Genomic DNA, 16858 nt, shown 5'->3' with positions numbered 1-16858 from the left:
CGAATAGTACACCTGTCGTAAGAGCCGACTAAAATTACAGAAGGGATCAAATAATTCATTTACGTGGTAGTCGGGCTAGTATCAGAAGGTTCTAGTACTGGAGGATACGGATTTGATACGCAAAAGTCTTCCCATATCCTTAACTAATTTGGCAATAGTGAATTTCAAATCTGTTAGCCGTAATAGCAATAGCTAAATTGAGAAACAAGTCACTTGGAAGACAAAAAGCTATTAAATTTCACATGTTAAGCGTACAAATGAGGACGTATCAAATATCGCCGAACAATTTACTCTAGATAATGCCATGGCACCGATTTGATCTCTTTTTCATGCAGTTATGTGCTTCTTTCCATCGCCATCTCCAGCACCCCCTCTTTCATTCAGTTTCCCTTTTCCTTGCCTTCCTCGCCCTGTCATCACCTCTTCTTCATCTCCATCTTCTGCTTATCCTCCTACCCCATTTTGACTAGTTATTTAACATCTTATCCAAACCCGCGATGCAACTCCTTACTAACTTTTGGTTGGAATCTTGTCCTTTGTACCTATCATTGTTTCCAATGTGTCGAAGGGATGCCACTTACATATATAACCTACGATCAATTTATAGGATTACTAGAGTTTGTATATTGACCGGTATATACAAATTCTTACTGATATCATAAATGTGAAAGTTTGAAGATTAAACGTTGGGATGTCAAACATATGTATCTGTGGCACAATGGCAGAATGAAATTGGATGCAATTTGACACACAGATAACCAATAGTCATAAAGAATAAACTGACTTTTTTTCTGAAAAAAAAAACCAAAGATCTTACGCTTCATGGAAATAGTTATTTTTAATAATTTTTATGACCATCTTCAATTATTTTTTAATCATTGTAACTCTAAGAATATTAACCTTTACCAATAGTATAACCCATTTAATATGCTTTCGGGACTTTTTTTGATTTTTCATCTTATCGGGATTGTACATTTGCTCAATGTTTGACTAGTCTAGGGTTGTTTTTCACAATCGTTTCTGAGCTGACTTTGAATAATTCTGTCAAACTCCTAGAGAGATTTTCAGTATGGTTTTCGTAATAATTTCGGTACTATTCTTGAGGCCGATTTCTGACTGTTCTGAGCTAGTTTCAAAACTTTTTTCAGAATCATTTTGAGAATCTTTAATATTTCGGGAATATGTACAGGACCATCTCGAGATCATTTCGAATTTTTTTGTGATCGAGGCCTGTTTGTAATTGGGGCCTTTTTCCATTTATTTATGGGAACATCAAAGGATTATATCGGAATAACTTCGGGATGATTTCGGGATTTAATTCGGTATAATTTCGGGGCTACGTCAAAACAATTGTAACCCTTCCCACTGTAAACAGATTTTTTAATCGTTAAAATTCGGGTATATTCCACTAATACAAAGAGTAATTGTTATGCGGGTTAGTTCTAGACCCCAGCAATGTTGAAAAATTTGGCAATGAACAATGCATAGATGGTGATTGATTTGGTTATTGATTGATATTAAATTTTGTTAGCGTGGGGAAGAAGGTACCCGTGGAGGCTACTTGCATGAGATATACAAAAACAAAATGCCTCTCATCGCATCCCTCGACACTTTCTTTTATTTTCTAATCTTGATCGCTAAGTTTTAATTTATCATAAGTTGACTTTCAGAGATATTTGGCAAAGAAAATTGTTTAATAAAATATTATAAATTAATACTTACGATAATTTGCAGCGCCGCGTAGAAAATATGTGTGAATGGCTTCATTTTTGCTGCAAAGAAAAAAATGCTTGTTAGTAAAAATGTTCGCACTTAATAAGAGCAAAAGCAAGGGAAGAAATGTCGCTTATTTAAAGCTATGTATGTTTGTACATTGATGTGTATGTTTTATTTTGCTTAAACTATTATTATCTAACTTTCAGATATAATTAATATTTCTGCCAATTTGAAATTACTGAATATTTGTGTAGACAAAAGCCGTAACCACCTACGCTTTACGTCAAGAAACATTGTTCGTTTATTTATTATGGTTATGGACTCAACAGAGATTAATTAAGCGCAATATGCGCATGCCTAACTTGATTGTCAGCATTCGCAAACCCAGCTGTATGCAGCATAGTCATGTTGAGTTGAACGCCAAAATTTGATGTGTTTTTGATATCCGGTTCATTGAATTTTTGGGCTGCTTGTAAGCTGCTTTTTACCCTCTTATACGCAAAAGCTGAAGTAACTTCGATCAAGAAAAAAAGCATAAAGCTGTTTGTTTTTGGCTCTGACTCGTAGTGGTTTATAATGTATTTTTAATAAATGCCAAACGCAGCTCTTTTGAAATATCTGCCAGTGTTAGCAGCATCCACATATTTTGATTCAAACATTAAACAAATACATATATTTGTGCATGTATGTATACTAAATGAAATTTAATTAACAAATAAAAATATTAAAGCGCAATCTTAAACAAAACACAAATTTGACTCGTCATACAATCAAAGAGAATAATATAAAGTTCGTTGCTTGAGTATTTCGTTATAATTACTTTTTGACCAGTGTTCGGATATTTGGTAGAATCAAGTGGTAAACTTCGGTTACAATTCTTTCTTTTTTTTTGGAGTCTAGTACTAAAATTAACATTGAATACCAAAATTATTCTATTCTTCCTTGTAAGCCAGTTAAAACTCCAATTGAAAACTATCAGATCCACTAGTAAAGCACTGTAGTAAAATACTGAGCACTGTTTGTGTATACAAAGCGTTAAATTAAATTAATAATGCTTAAGCTGTAGAAATTGTAGTAGCAACAAAAAGTTCACAGTTTGTCTATAATATAAAATATCAAATAATGTATATAAATAAATTTTAGATACTAAATTACATTCCTGATAAAAAACACAAATAAATATACACATATATAAACTGAGAGGCTCTCAATTTAACTTTCAAAGGAATCTGGCTTTGCTGGTCTTATTCGACTAAGATAAATTGGTAAACAAAATAATTTGACCTAAATTTAATTTGTGTAGACAAAGGCAAAGAAATCGCCAAAAGGCAAAAAGTAGATGGAGTATACTTAAAGCAATGGATATCTAAATAGTAAACATGATATGCTGGAACGTAAAGTATTACACTGATTCGCTGTTACCAAAGAAATCGCATCCTTGAAATAAAATATGGCAAAGGTTTAGGTTTGTTAGGTAATTATTTAATAAAAATAAAAAAAACTTGAAAGCCAATTTGAACATAAGTGTAAGTGTAGTTGGCATTATTCAATTTAAAACATTTACTGAATTATGAAAACATACATATATATAATACGGATGTACAGTCTTATGGAAAAAAACGGAAAGGCTTAGACACCTGAAGCACGGTCCTCGCCATTCCAAAAGTGATCGATATCAATACATTTCAGCGGCCGCCGTGGTGTGGTCGTAACGTGTTCGCATACCACACAAAAAAACTGTTCTTATTATACTGTGTGGAAATTTAAGAGCCAATGTCTTGGCAGATTGTACCGAACATTATGCTGCATTTACTAATTGCTGCAGTTATGTTGTTGTTGAAGCACTGCTACATTTGATGATATGGAAGTGGTAGTCAGTGTTCCCCTTTTCTGAGTTCATCGCTGCTTTAAGCTAGGTATGCGATATAGTAAAACCCTCAACTCCTTCTAAGTTGTGAATAAAGTGCTTTTTGCTAAGGCCCCATTTGCAGAAGGGCAAGTTATCTTTTTAACTCAGAGTTAGCTTCTCATGAGGGGTTAAACTTTTGCAAGCTTCACTGCTGCGATATATTTCAAAATCCTAAAGGACTATTATTTTGACACAAAAAAGACCGATAATAATAGTCAAACACAAGTTACAAATTTTTGTTTATATTGAACGGTGCACAAATAAAGCAATAATGTAGAATTTAGATATAAAAAAATTTTAAATGCAGATTGTTTTTTGCTTTTTATTTTAAAGTGGAAATTTATATATCGATCTATTCTGCCAGAAAGGTCGTATCTTGAAAGTTTTGTTAAAAAGAGAGTATCTCACACATTCTGTCAATAAAGTCGTATATCAGTGAAGTTAATAAAATCGTATCTCAGGAGGCCGTCTTAGGAGGTTGTAATTGAAATAACAAGTTGTTTGACAGAAGAGATATAAACTAAATTTAGTTTAACTTCTTTTCACAATTCGTTACTACTTAAAATACTAAACTATAATATAGAAGACACATAAATCTATATACTGCGTTAACTGTTTATATCTTTTTTGAATTTTAAGAAGCAAATAAATTAAGTTAATATCAAAGCTATGTAGAAAACAAAATAATTTTTTCAGTTACAATCTTTTTAACCGGTATTATAAGAAAGGACTTTATTAGCGCCTTTCCTGAGATACATACGTCTTTTTAAACAAAAGTTTTAAGTAACGGTCTTTCTATTCGGACAAGCCGATATATATAGTTTTTCTGTACGTGCGTTTGTCATTGAACTCTTCTTAAACGACTGGACCGATTTTGGTAAAATTTTCCGGGAATTGGACCAGTCCAACCTATTCCAAATAATCTTAATGAATCAGGGCCAACATGAGAGGAAAGAAAGTGGGAGTAAAGGAAAGAAATATCGGAAATTTTTAAGGGAGAAATTACGATGGAGAGACTGGGGTCAAATATGGAGAGAAGGAGGAAGAGGCAAGAAGTTAAACATATTTTTTTTTTTGCAGAAGCTATAAATGACAAATGCCTCTGTTTGCTGGTAGAGTTATAACATCGCAGGAATGAATATTACCGGGAAAGAGAACCAGTCAATTATTTTTCTATATCTTATTTATAAAAAGGAAAGCCATTTTGGAAATTGTGTTAGTTTCATATAGTTTCGTAAAAGTTTATACAAACAAAGATATTGGAATTACATTTAGAATCAATAACTTTTAACGTAGTTTTAACGTTGAAAATTGATGTTGTAATGTTAAACGAGACATTATCAAATCAACATTTTTGCTGTAAGTTTGACCTGAAATACGTTAATTTAACATTACTCCCTAGAAAATTGATAATCTTTGACTTACATTGCATTTAACATGACGAAATGTGGTCTTTACATTGTGATATTTCGTTCAGTGTAAATACAAATATTGATCCACCCTCGCATCGGGAATCTTACGCTCTGAATATCCTATTTTATTTCTTTTTATAACATTAGTCTGCATTGAAAGCCTATGTTTGTGTATCAAAGGTCCTTTATGTACAGAGTTATAAGTGTTTGGAGTTGGAGAAAGATTATTATTTTGCCTTACCTTATAAACGGTCTTTGGTTATAAATAAAACGACAATAGTCTTTCAAAACAACACAGCTAGTATTAAGGGTATGATCTGCTTATTTTGAATAAAAAAAAATTTTTCACTGAGTTTTTGGTTCATATAAGATCTGTTCCGCGATATACCCACAGTCACAAGTAGACCTTGAGAAGCTCTAGTTGTTTTTCATCAGCAAATTAAAATCAGCATTAAATCAAACGTATAACCTAATCGTCAATATCGAAATTGAGCATAAATATATCAAACAAATTAAAAATTATGCAGTAAATATTTTGAGTACACGTTTTTGCAAAAATTGTATTGCTTCGCAAAATAACTTCCGTAAAACATTAAAGGCTTCTGCAATGAAATCTAAAAAAAAGTATTTTACGTGTCTACCAAAAAAGGTTATGAATATTTCTCTTATGGGCTAATAACAACATTCAAAAGTAAGTACCCGTATGTTTAAATAAAGACCAGTTACACACAAATTCTATGTAAATTTCTGACTTTCTTCACCTCAACTTTTACAACATAAAAAAGCTAAAACACACAATAAGCATAGCGCAATCGCAAGCAAATCAAATTTCTTTCTTTGGTAGCATAAAGCACGACTTTGACCGCACCGACCAAAAAACTGGCAACAAGTTTGGGTTATCAACACCACCACCAGCCGATAGCTAAAGCTTTAGATGTAGCAACTTTTTATGCGCTTGTTTCCCTTTGAAAACAATACGAAATTTGCATATTAAATAGTTTGATGAAGTAGAAAAAAATAAAGGAAATATCTACCAAAAAAAACTTAACTACAAATATCTAAGCTATCTTTTGTTGTGCATTTCCAATAAAGAATATTTCTATAGACGTTGGATTTCTTTTTTCATGCCCATTGTTCTAGCTGCATCTCTTCTTGATCAATCGGAGAAAGCCTTCGATGCATTCAGCAATTCCTCTAAAGTTCAAACAAAAGTGTATGAAAATTGTCACTTAAGTTAAGGCGCGATGTTGTCGGTTTTTTTCTTCATTTGGATATGCAAAATAACAATTTTTGCCAAAGTTTAGTTAACCTTAGCTAAACAAGCTTCAAAAGCAACAAAAAACGTTAAAAAATTGTTGTCCCTTCTACTTCAGACATATACTTAGTTTTTAAAGACCTATTTACATAGAAGTTTTTGCTGAGTCCTTGACTTTGGCAGATGATTTCAATCTGTGTATTGAGCAGAGATGGGGGTAGTGCATTAATGCACCAGCCTTCACTCACATTTGAGTGGTAACGCAAAAAATGTCAGCCTCACTCAGCTGTAGTGGCAGTGAAGCTGAAAAAATGTTCACTAAAATTTAAAAGCTGTTAGTGAATATATTTTCAGCTTCAGCTTAATGCATAAAAAATTTTCGCACTCAAATTTTTCCAATATAATGTAATACTAATGAAACAGTAATGCACTAAACATTTAGTGCACTACCCCCAAACAATGGATAATGGTGTGGTCCTGCTACACAGAGGTTGAGAAATCTGAATCCAAGAATGTAAGCGTAGGGTAATTGTAAGAGTAAGCAAAGCTTTTGAAAGTGGTACACTGTAAAGGGGAATTCAGAATGTAGGCGTAAGAGTGGTCTCCACATTGCAGCATAATGATAGAGCAATGTGCGTTGTAGAGCTGAGATGAGCGAAAACAGACAGCAGATTAGGTGCGCTATCGAGCAGGTGTAGCCTAGTTATCGATTTTTTAACGAAGTGTCATAAATTTGCTATCGATGACAAATGTTATTGATGAGCTAACAGAAAGCTATCCATTTATGATCGCAAACATATAAATAAAGTGTCAGAAAATTATCGATTTGTAATCGAGAAGTTAGCAAATTTGTTACGTGAGTGTTATCAATTTGTTATCGGCGTGTTAACCAAAAATTTATCGATTTGTTATGAAATATTTGCCGATAAGTTATGTGAGTGTTACCAATTTGTTATCGGCAGGTTATGGATTTGTTACATAAAAGTTTTATTGTAGAAAATCTATCGATTTTCTCTAAAAAAAATCATCAATTTGCTATCGAAAAGTTATCAATTTTTTTTAAGTATTACTAATTTTTTATTGTCGTGTTCTCGATTTGTTAACAAAAAAAAGTACGTGACATTAAAACAATCACCACAAATCTTCCAAAAAACTTGTGCCTCAAATGCCACAAGGGTCATTCCACTCACCCTTTTTTCGATGCAGAGTATTCACGTTTAAACATCAAATAAATATATAACCATATTAAAGTAGTGCAACGTAGTGAAGCAGATTAATTATATGTACAATTAACAAGGTCAAAGCAAAGCTTAAACAATACCAGATCTGTGTCGTTTCTCAATCGTTCAAGTTGTGGCTTCCACTTAACTGTTATTTATAATATTCATTACCCCTTGGGAGGCTTTGGTTTTATGATATTGATACGATTATTACAATTGTATTATGTGTTCGTGAGAATTTTCTATTCACATATACTTTTAAACAATGGAAAAGTGAAGCTAACGAATAATTAGTACGCAGTCAAACCAACTAACTGTACACTAGTTTAAGACTGCTGGAAACTAAAGCCGACCTAATCAGGTAAATACTCTATATAAATAACTTTAGTGCGATTCACTAACTTCTGCTTTTCTGAAATCGACATTTTTGCCGTTGGTTTCATTGCCAATTGAGAGATTCACTAACTTGGTTTTTTACCAACACTTGTTAATATTGTGGATAAAACAAGTGTGTCAACTGCCTAACAGGATATTCAAAATGACTACTTTTTAGCATTTTGACAGGCTGTTCAATATGGTGGCACATTGGGCCGACTATCTTCAGCTGGTGATAGAAAGAGATACAGAATGAGATCACAATAGTCAATTAAAAATCAGGTGATCGGTTCTATTTGTAATTTTGACACAATGCTTGTTAAGAATTTATTCAATTTAAGAAAAAGTGGCATCTCTGGTAGCGAATTCAGCAAAATTGCAAATTTTTTACATTATTTTTTATTATTTGAACATTTGCTTCCTTGTTTTTATATTTTTTTCAGAATGCTGTCTACCAACAAAGCAGCAGCATGGCCCGTCACTATTACATTACTTGCAGCTCCGTCCCGCGACAAACTATTCGTTATTAACCAAATGCCATTTCAAATTGCCAATAGTAAAATCGATAGCGAAGACAGTTGAGTTTATTTTATGGAGTTAAAGGCCAAAATACATGTGCAGCAGTTTTGCCCGCAGCTCTGCTAGTTTTGCTGCTGCTTGATTGTTTTGTAAAGGCCGCGACACAATGACATTTTTCATATAGATGATGCGTTTCCCACAAGCTTATGCATTCCAGTAACATCGCCACAATTAACCAAGATGTTGGGTTTGTAAATATGAAGGAACTTCAGACTTGGCAATTGAAGTTCATTTCGCCTTGCCCATTCACATACAAAATTTTGCGAAGCATTGTTATAAAACTTCTCCCTCTCCAACAAAAATAATTGCTAATACATTTTCGTCATATTCCATTTTTTATATGCAGTTTTTAATTGTGAAAATTGTTAGAAAAGTTATCAACGAATAGGAAAAATAATCAGACTTTCAAGGTGTGCCAGCAGCCTTAGTCAAAGCAAATGTCAAATTCTTCAGCTTCAAACCAGCAAATAGTTCATTAGGAGTTTTTGTAACTTTTTTGTCTGCTTATTAAATTTTTTTCTGTATAAAATAAAAAATTGTACTGTTTTTTTTTCAACTTGAATTTTTATTCAAATTTTAGCAATTTATATTTAATGCATTAATTTTATAAATTTTTTTCTGGAACTTACAATTCTTAAGTAGAGCACTGAGCTGCACATTACTTACATTTTTATTATTTATAAATAGTTCAAAAAATTTGTAGAATTTTTACTTTTCTATGAACTTTTTAGCGCTTGCTCACAACGATTGCACAAGCCGCCGGGCGATTGTAAAACTGATGACTGTCAATAGCCTAACGAACTTTAGGTATTCAGAAATAACTAAACGTTAATACGATATTTGCAATTGATTAAATATCTACATACAACTTTACAAACATACTCACTTTACTTTAGAAGATGAGCTCATGCAACGAAATGCGCTAATTTTACGCTATCAATATTAGCTACGAACTTCATTTAAAAATGATTGAGGTTCGCAAAAACAGCTTAGTATTGGTTTATTTTTGTATTAGAAAAAAATAAAACTAATTACATAAAAATAAAAAAGTGCAAACAATAAACAACGCTAACTTCAAGCAAAGCTCAGCAAAGCAAAACAATGCAACGAATTAATTATTTATTTTAGCTTAAATTACACTGCTCTACAAAATTTAACTTTTTGCATTACCCTGGATCACCACTATTTTTTTTTTTTATTTGCTATAAACCCCTAATTATAAAAATGGTCCTAATTTAAAATTATATCGATACGGTTTTTTTTTTTTTTTTGTTTTTTTTTTTTTTCTAAAATTTACCTTTGTTGAAAAGGGAGATCCATTGATATTTTCATATCTGTGGAACGGGTTGTCCGATTTTGCTGGAGGAAACAGCATACAGTAGCAAATGAAATTACCTTAAAATTGTTTAAATACCATTTTTTAAATACTTATTGGTTTCAGAGTTATTTGCATCGCATTATAAAAAAATCGATTTTTTGTATTAAAAATTTCAATTTTTTTTTTTCTTCTTTAATTCGTGAAAAATCGAAAGAGACAAAAACTTATAACTTTTATTAGATGATCGAAAAACTGTGAACATTACAAATAAGGCAAGCTTTATTTCACGAAAAACCATGGATAAACGGTAATATTATTAACAATTAAGTGATTGACGGGAAAATACGTATTTTTAATATTTTTGTTTATTTAGCTATTTAAGATACCTTTGTTAAAGAAATTCTACAAAATTTACTACTTGAAATATTTAAAAAAGTTTCTAGTTTTTGCTTGTCTACTATAATTTTCTAAATTTGATTCTCGTATAAGAAACCAATTATAATCCCCCATCATATTTTCGTTCCAGAATCCTTTATAACGCTCCTCCATTGACTTAAATTGTTGGTGAAATCGTTCTCCATGCTTGTCACTGACATCACCAAGATTTGAAAGGAAAAAATCCAAATGGGAATGTAAGAAATGCATTTTCAGAGACATGTTTGCACCTGAAATTATATGTATGTGTACCATGGATATACAAAAATTTAGAGGTTACAATTACGATGGATATACAAAAATCATATCATATTCCTACTTACCGATTTTCGAATATTTGGTTAGTAAATCAGAAATGATTTCCTTATAATTTGGACCCCGATTATTTCCTAAAAAGTTTGAAACAATCAGCCTAAATGAGTTCCGAGCAGCCTTTTCATCGGGTGATAGTAACGTCTCGAATGTTGAGCTCTGTAGTAGTTTTCGTATTTGTGGACCATCAAAAACACCTTGAGAAATTTTTGGAAATATTGTTTGAATATAACGGAATGCTTTTTCATTTTCGTTTAGCGCCTTAACAAAATGCTTGACTAATCCAAGCTTGATGTGTAATGGCGGAAAAATCACATTCTCTTTTTTGTTAGAGCAGCATATTTTATATTGTGTGTGCCTACTTCGTGATTGGTTTTTGCTGGCCTTACATAATGTGCGCTTCCATCTCGGCTATCCCAAAGGCAAAGAAAACAACAATGTTTTGTGTAACCACCTTCTAGTCCAGTTAGTAAAGATACCACTTTCGAGTCGCAACATATTTTCCAATTGTGTTTTTCATAATGAATATATTTTAAAAGTTTGGACATGGTTTCATAAGTCTGCTTCATATTTACGGTGTGTGCGATGGGTAATGATGGCTTCTGATTGTCATTGTGTAATAATACTGCTTTAAGGCTTTCTTTGTTACTATCAATAAATAATCTCCAATCACTTGCGTCATATGCTTGACCAAGCTTTCCAAAAAGTCCAGTTATATCATAGCAAAAACATATATTGTCTTTATTTCTATAAAAGCAAGCATATGGCTTATATCGCTCACGATAGGTAGTTATCGTAACCAATTTTTCTAATAAATTTCTTTCTTTCTGCTCTAGGTCTTCTCTAGGTCTCTTATAAGATCATTTAACAAGGACTGTGTCGGAGGCTTTGAGCAAAATCCGTGTGATACGCTGGAGATTTTTGAAGATAAAGAAATAAGCGATGGAGGAACTTCAGTATACGTATTATGTTGATTTTCAGGACATGGAACTCCATCTGAATCTAGCACGGGAAGAGTAAAACCACCAGCTGAAATCGTGGTATAAGGCCAAATCATATGTTTTCCAAATCCTTTTTTTTACTTAAACAAAAGTAACAGTTAGCATCATGATCACATGTTTCTCTCCACATCATAGGTTTTTCAATTTGCATATTTTCTCTGTGAAAAATGAGTATCATAAATATTTTTAAATAATAAATGTAATTGTTACTTACAGAGGGTAGGATTTCCATTTCTTTAAAATATATAAACAGCTATCACAAAATGAATTTGGTGTCCAATATTGGCTCAAATTCTCAACATCTATTTTAAAATAGTCCTTATATGAATTTTGTAGTGAAATAGTGAAATTTCTCCGCTCTTTTGCTGTAGTGTAAAGACCACATACATAACAAAATATATTCGGGTCATTTTTGCAGACAAATTGTCTACTGTTATTATTCATTTTTTTTTCAATTCACTAACCAGTTAATTGTTTTTTGCTGTTGTTGACAACTTGACTTTTCGCGATCAGGAATGCTACTTAAATAACATTGAATGAACTAAATGAATTACTTTAAATAGTCGAAGGCCACTTCGATTTTCAAAAGTATGTATCTTTTTTTTGGTTAAGTTTGTCACAATCGGCGACAATATACCATACAGGGCAGGCATCTAATGAGTCTGTAAATTTTTTAACCACTACCTGCGAAAGGGTTTGAAAAAAAGGGGTTTTCAAAAACACTTCATATGCTATGGGAAATGGCCTGTGCAGGCTGGGCTGTGTTCTTACTTACTTAATTAATTGGCGCTTAACCGTCTAAACGGTTATGGCCGTCCAACAAGGTGCGCCAGTCGCTCCTTCGCTCCACCAACCGGCGCCAATTGGTCACACTTTACTTGGTCACCAAGGGAGTTTAAATCGTTTTCCACCTGGTTCTTCCAACGGAGTGGGGGCCGCCCTCTACCTCTGCTTCCATAGGTGGGTTCCGATAGAAACATTTTCTTGGCCGGAGCATCATCTTTCATTCGCATAACATGGCCTAACCAGCGCAGCCGCTGCGTTTTAATTCACTGGACTATGTTGATGTTTGCGTATAGCTCGTACAGCTCATCATTAAATCTTGTCATACTTCTTTCTTACGAAACCCCGCGTTGGCAACTTAAATTTTCCATACAGTATGAGGCATTTTTTCTTATGATCTGCGTTTTGCCTTAAAAAAAAATTGACGGGGAAAAATTTCTTGAGTGTCATTATGGAGTTTTCACATTTCTGGCGAAGCCCGTAGTAAACTTTAAAAAGACAAAGTTGCGCAAAATGTCATACCTAAATAATTTGTTTGTCAAAAACAATAATAGGCTTGATATGCAAAATTTTCGCTAAATTGGGTATTTTCACTTTATTGTCAATAAAACCAACATTTATTCATGTATTTTCACGAAATAAGGTTTCAGTTATTTATAATATTTTCAGTTTTAAGACCGTGAAATAAAAATGTTAGGTTATAAGTTTTTAGCGACCTTTCTTTTTTAAATAAATAATTTTCTTGTCGGCTTGAGGTCCAATTTTGTAAATAAAATTTTCAAAAATTGTTGAGTTTTTTTCTTTTCTTCAATATATTTCGGTTACCTACTGTAACCGTCTTCAGGATTAAATTATTTTACGCGTCTTCACTGCTCAACGCGGAGTTTTGTACTTTTATTTACAAAATTGGACCTCAAGCCGGCAAGAAAATTATTTATTTAAAAATGTTAGGTTTTTAAAACCAACAATTTTTTATAAATTTTTGAAAAATAAAAAAATGTTCGATTATGCAAAAAAAAAACAATTTTTTTTTTTACATTTTTATGTGAATAACTCCACAACCGTCGATCATATAAAAAAATTTTCTTATCAAGACTTGAAGAAAATTTTGCGGTGAATCCACTGGTGTTTCTCCCAACGAATTTAGATAAGTAATTTCCAAGATATGATAAAATAAATGGAAATACCTCTGTGAAAATTCGTGATTTTAGAAAAAGAAAAAAAATCGTATCCATAGAATTTTAAATTTTGGGTGTTTTTGTACTTAGGGGCCATAATACATCGGAATTAAATAGTTAGACTTCAAAGTAATTTCTCTTGTTGACTAGTGTTAGATAAATGACGTAATAAACGTTAGCCAGTTAGTAAGAGAACAGCTGGAGATTAAACTTGATTTATTTTGCTTTTCACTTTGTCGGCAGATGCATCATCTACTACTGCATACATACATACTGATGAATCAAAATTGAAGGTGTGCAAAAAATCTATATATAAAAATGTATATATGTATGTATAATTGCATGTTAATCACGAAGCTCTATTGTTATGGAGGGTAAATATTGTGTTTTATAAATTGTGACTTTGAAATGGGTTAACACAAAAAATAAAATTAAATTGAGTTGTAGAATATGCCAAGGCAAGGTCATTGGGTTGTAGTATGAAGGAGATAATTTACTTCATAGGTATGCATTTAAAATTTTATAAACTTCATGTTTAGACAAGCTTTAGTGCGGACCAAATGAACGCAATCTATCTATATATAACAAGTAAGGAAGGCTAAGTTCGGGTGTAACAGGATATTACATACTCAGCTGAGAGCTTTGGAGACGAAATAACCATGTAGGAAAATGAACATAGGGCAATAACCCTGGAATATTTTTGTATGACATGGTTATCAAATGAAAGGTTTTAGAGAGTATTTTAAAAGGCAGTGAGCCATTTCGAGATATCTTCATAAGGGTGGACCACGGGTGACTCTATAATGTGTTTTTACGATAAGGGTATCAAATAAAAGGTGTTAATGAGCATTTTAAAAGGGAGTAGCCCTAGTATGTATGAAGGCGCTTTGGAGATATCGACCAAAATGTGGACCAGGGTGACCCAGAACATCATTTGTCGGGTACCGCTAATTTTTTATATAAGTATTACCACGAAGAGTATTCCCGCTATGATTCCAAGGGCTTTTGATTTCGCCCTGCTGAACTTTTTCGTTTTCTTCTACTTAATATTGTAGGTGTCACACCCATTTTACAAAGTTTTTTCTAAAGTTATATTTTGCGTCAAAAAAACAATGCAATCACCATGTTTCATCCGTTTCTTCGTATTTGGTATACAATTATGGAATTTTTTTTTCATTTTTCGAAATTTTCGATATCGAAAAAGTGGGCGTGGTCATAGTCAGATTTCGGCCATTTTTACACCAAGATAAAGTGAGTTCAGATAAGTACGTGAACTAAGTTTAGTAAATTTATATCGATTTTTGCTCAATTTATCGTGTTAACGGCCGAGCAGAAGGACAGGCGGTAGACTGTGTATAAAAAATGGGCGTGTCTTTACCCGATTTCGCCCATGTTCACAGAAAACAGTCATCGTCATACAATCTATGCCCCTACCATATTTCCCAAGAATTGGTAAATTTTTGTTCGACTTATGGCATGAAAAGTATTCTAGACAAATTAAATAAAAAAGGGCGGCGCCACGCCCATTTTTAAATTTTCTTTTATTTTTGTATTTTGTTGCACCACCGTGGTGTGATAGTAGCATGCTCCGACTACCACACCGTATGCCTTGGGTTCGCACCCCGGGCAAAGCAACATCAAAATTTTAGAAATAATATTTTTCAATTAGAAGAAAATTTTTCTAAGCGGCGTCGCCCCTCGGCAGTGTTTGGCAAGCGCTCCGGGTGTATTTCTGCCATGAAAAGCTCTCAGTGGAAACTCATCTGCTTTGCAGATGCCGTGCGGAGTTGGCATAAAACATGTAGGTCCCGTCCGGCCAATTTGTAGGAAAAATCGAGAGGAGCACGACGCAAATTGGAAGAGAAGTTCGGCCTTAGATCTCTTCGGAGGCTATCGCGCCTTACATTTATTTATTCTATATCATTACTGGAGTTGAATGTTGACATAATCTACTTATATACTGTAAAGATAATAAATTTTTTGTTAAAGTTTGACTTAAACAATTTTTTTTTTAAGTGGGGGTGTTCGTCATCCGATTTTGCTAATTTTTATTTAGCATATATATAGTAATATATGTAACGTTCCTGCCAAATTTCGTCATTATATCTTCAACGACTGCCAAATTAAAACTTGCAAACTTTTAAATTACCTTCTTTTAAAAGTGGGCGGTGCCACGCCCATTGTCAAAAATTTTACTAAGGTAAACCCACATACCAAGTTTCATCGCTTTAGCCGTCTTTTATAATGAATTATCACACTTTATCCGTTTTTCGAAATTTTCGATATCGAAAAAGTGGGCATGGTTATAGTCCGATTTCATTCATTTTAAATAGCGATCTGAGACGAGTACCCAGAAACCTACATACAAATTTCTTTAAGATACCTCAAAATTTACTCAAGTTATCGTGTTTACGGACAGACGGACGGACGGACGGACGGACATGGCTAAATGAATTTCTTTTATCGCCCAGATCATTTTGATATATAGAAGTCTATATCTATCTCGATTAGTTTATGCTGTTACGGGGTACCGTTTTGCGAACAAAGTTAATATACTCTGTGACTCTGCTCAGCTGAGTATAAAAATCGCACACTTTATACGATTTGATGAAATAGAGTTCTTAAATGCATTTGCATGTATTTGGTATGTAGGGGGCGTGATATATAAAGCAACATATGGAAACTTAAGTATCTCTAAGGGTAATATACCAGGACACTCATACTTGCCAGGCAGATGACCAACATCGTTATTATATCAGTGGAGGAAAGTGAGTCGGTTAAGTCACATATGAAACTTGGCATAGTTGCAAATATTGTTAAAACCAAAGATTTAACGAAAACTGGAGTATATTGGAAAAAGATGTGTGGCACCTACCACAAAAACTCAAGTTTTCTTAACAAACATTTTCGTAACTATTGCAGCTACTGTACTTCTGTAATTTAGTTGCAATGCCTTTATTGATTAATTCAAACTTTTAGTCTGAAAAGTGGTAAAGATTGCAAAGGGTGTGTGCCCTCCCAGAACTCTAATATGAATATTTCTTCAAATTCTTTTTTGACGCATCTTTTGGCCGTGGCTGATTTGTATGAAATAGGGTTCTTCAGTGCAAAGGAGGAAAATTATGGAGTGGCATCTCAAACGTATAAAGTTAAATATATCTTAGGGTTGTACTGGCATGCAGATATCTAACATTGATACAATATCAATATCAATATCAGTGGAGGAGTTGGGGAAATGGTATGACACTTCACATGTACATTGATTTCCATATCGGATATCATCTATACCGATAAATTCACATTCCTGAAGCTTGACAATATTGTCAGTAGTAAATATTGATAATGTCAAAGTTTAAATGAAATTT

At 33.0% G+C, this 16858-nt stretch overlaps 1 protein-coding gene across 17 annotated transcripts in view; it reads right to left on the bottom strand.

Moving 5' to 3' along the window:
* pio (piopio) overlaps positions 1 to 16858 on the bottom strand; it is a 217669-nt gene that overhangs the window by 98714 nt on the left and 102097 nt on the right. For 16 of the 17 annotated variants that reach the window (XM_067776750.1, XM_067776758.1, XM_067776751.1 and 13 more), the window contains one exon: positions 1723 to 1772. In XM_067776750.1, the coding sequence (XP_067632851.1) occupies positions 1723 to 1767 (45 nt within the window). In that variant the 5' untranslated portion in view covers positions 1768 to 1772. Of the gene's footprint in view, positions 1 to 1722; positions 1773 to 9132; positions 9288 to 16858 lie in introns of those variants that run through there. The other variant, XM_067776763.1, reaches the window with a different exon arrangement.

The sequence above is a fragment of the Eurosta solidaginis genome, chromosome 3, assembly GCF_040869045.1.
Source record: "Eurosta solidaginis isolate ZX-2024a chromosome 3, ASM4086904v1, whole genome shotgun sequence".
Lineage (NCBI taxonomy): Eukaryota > Metazoa > Arthropoda > Insecta > Diptera > Tephritidae > Eurosta > Eurosta solidaginis.
Note: the sequence above shows the minus strand (reverse complement) of the source record. Positions and strands in the feature narration are given on the sequence as shown.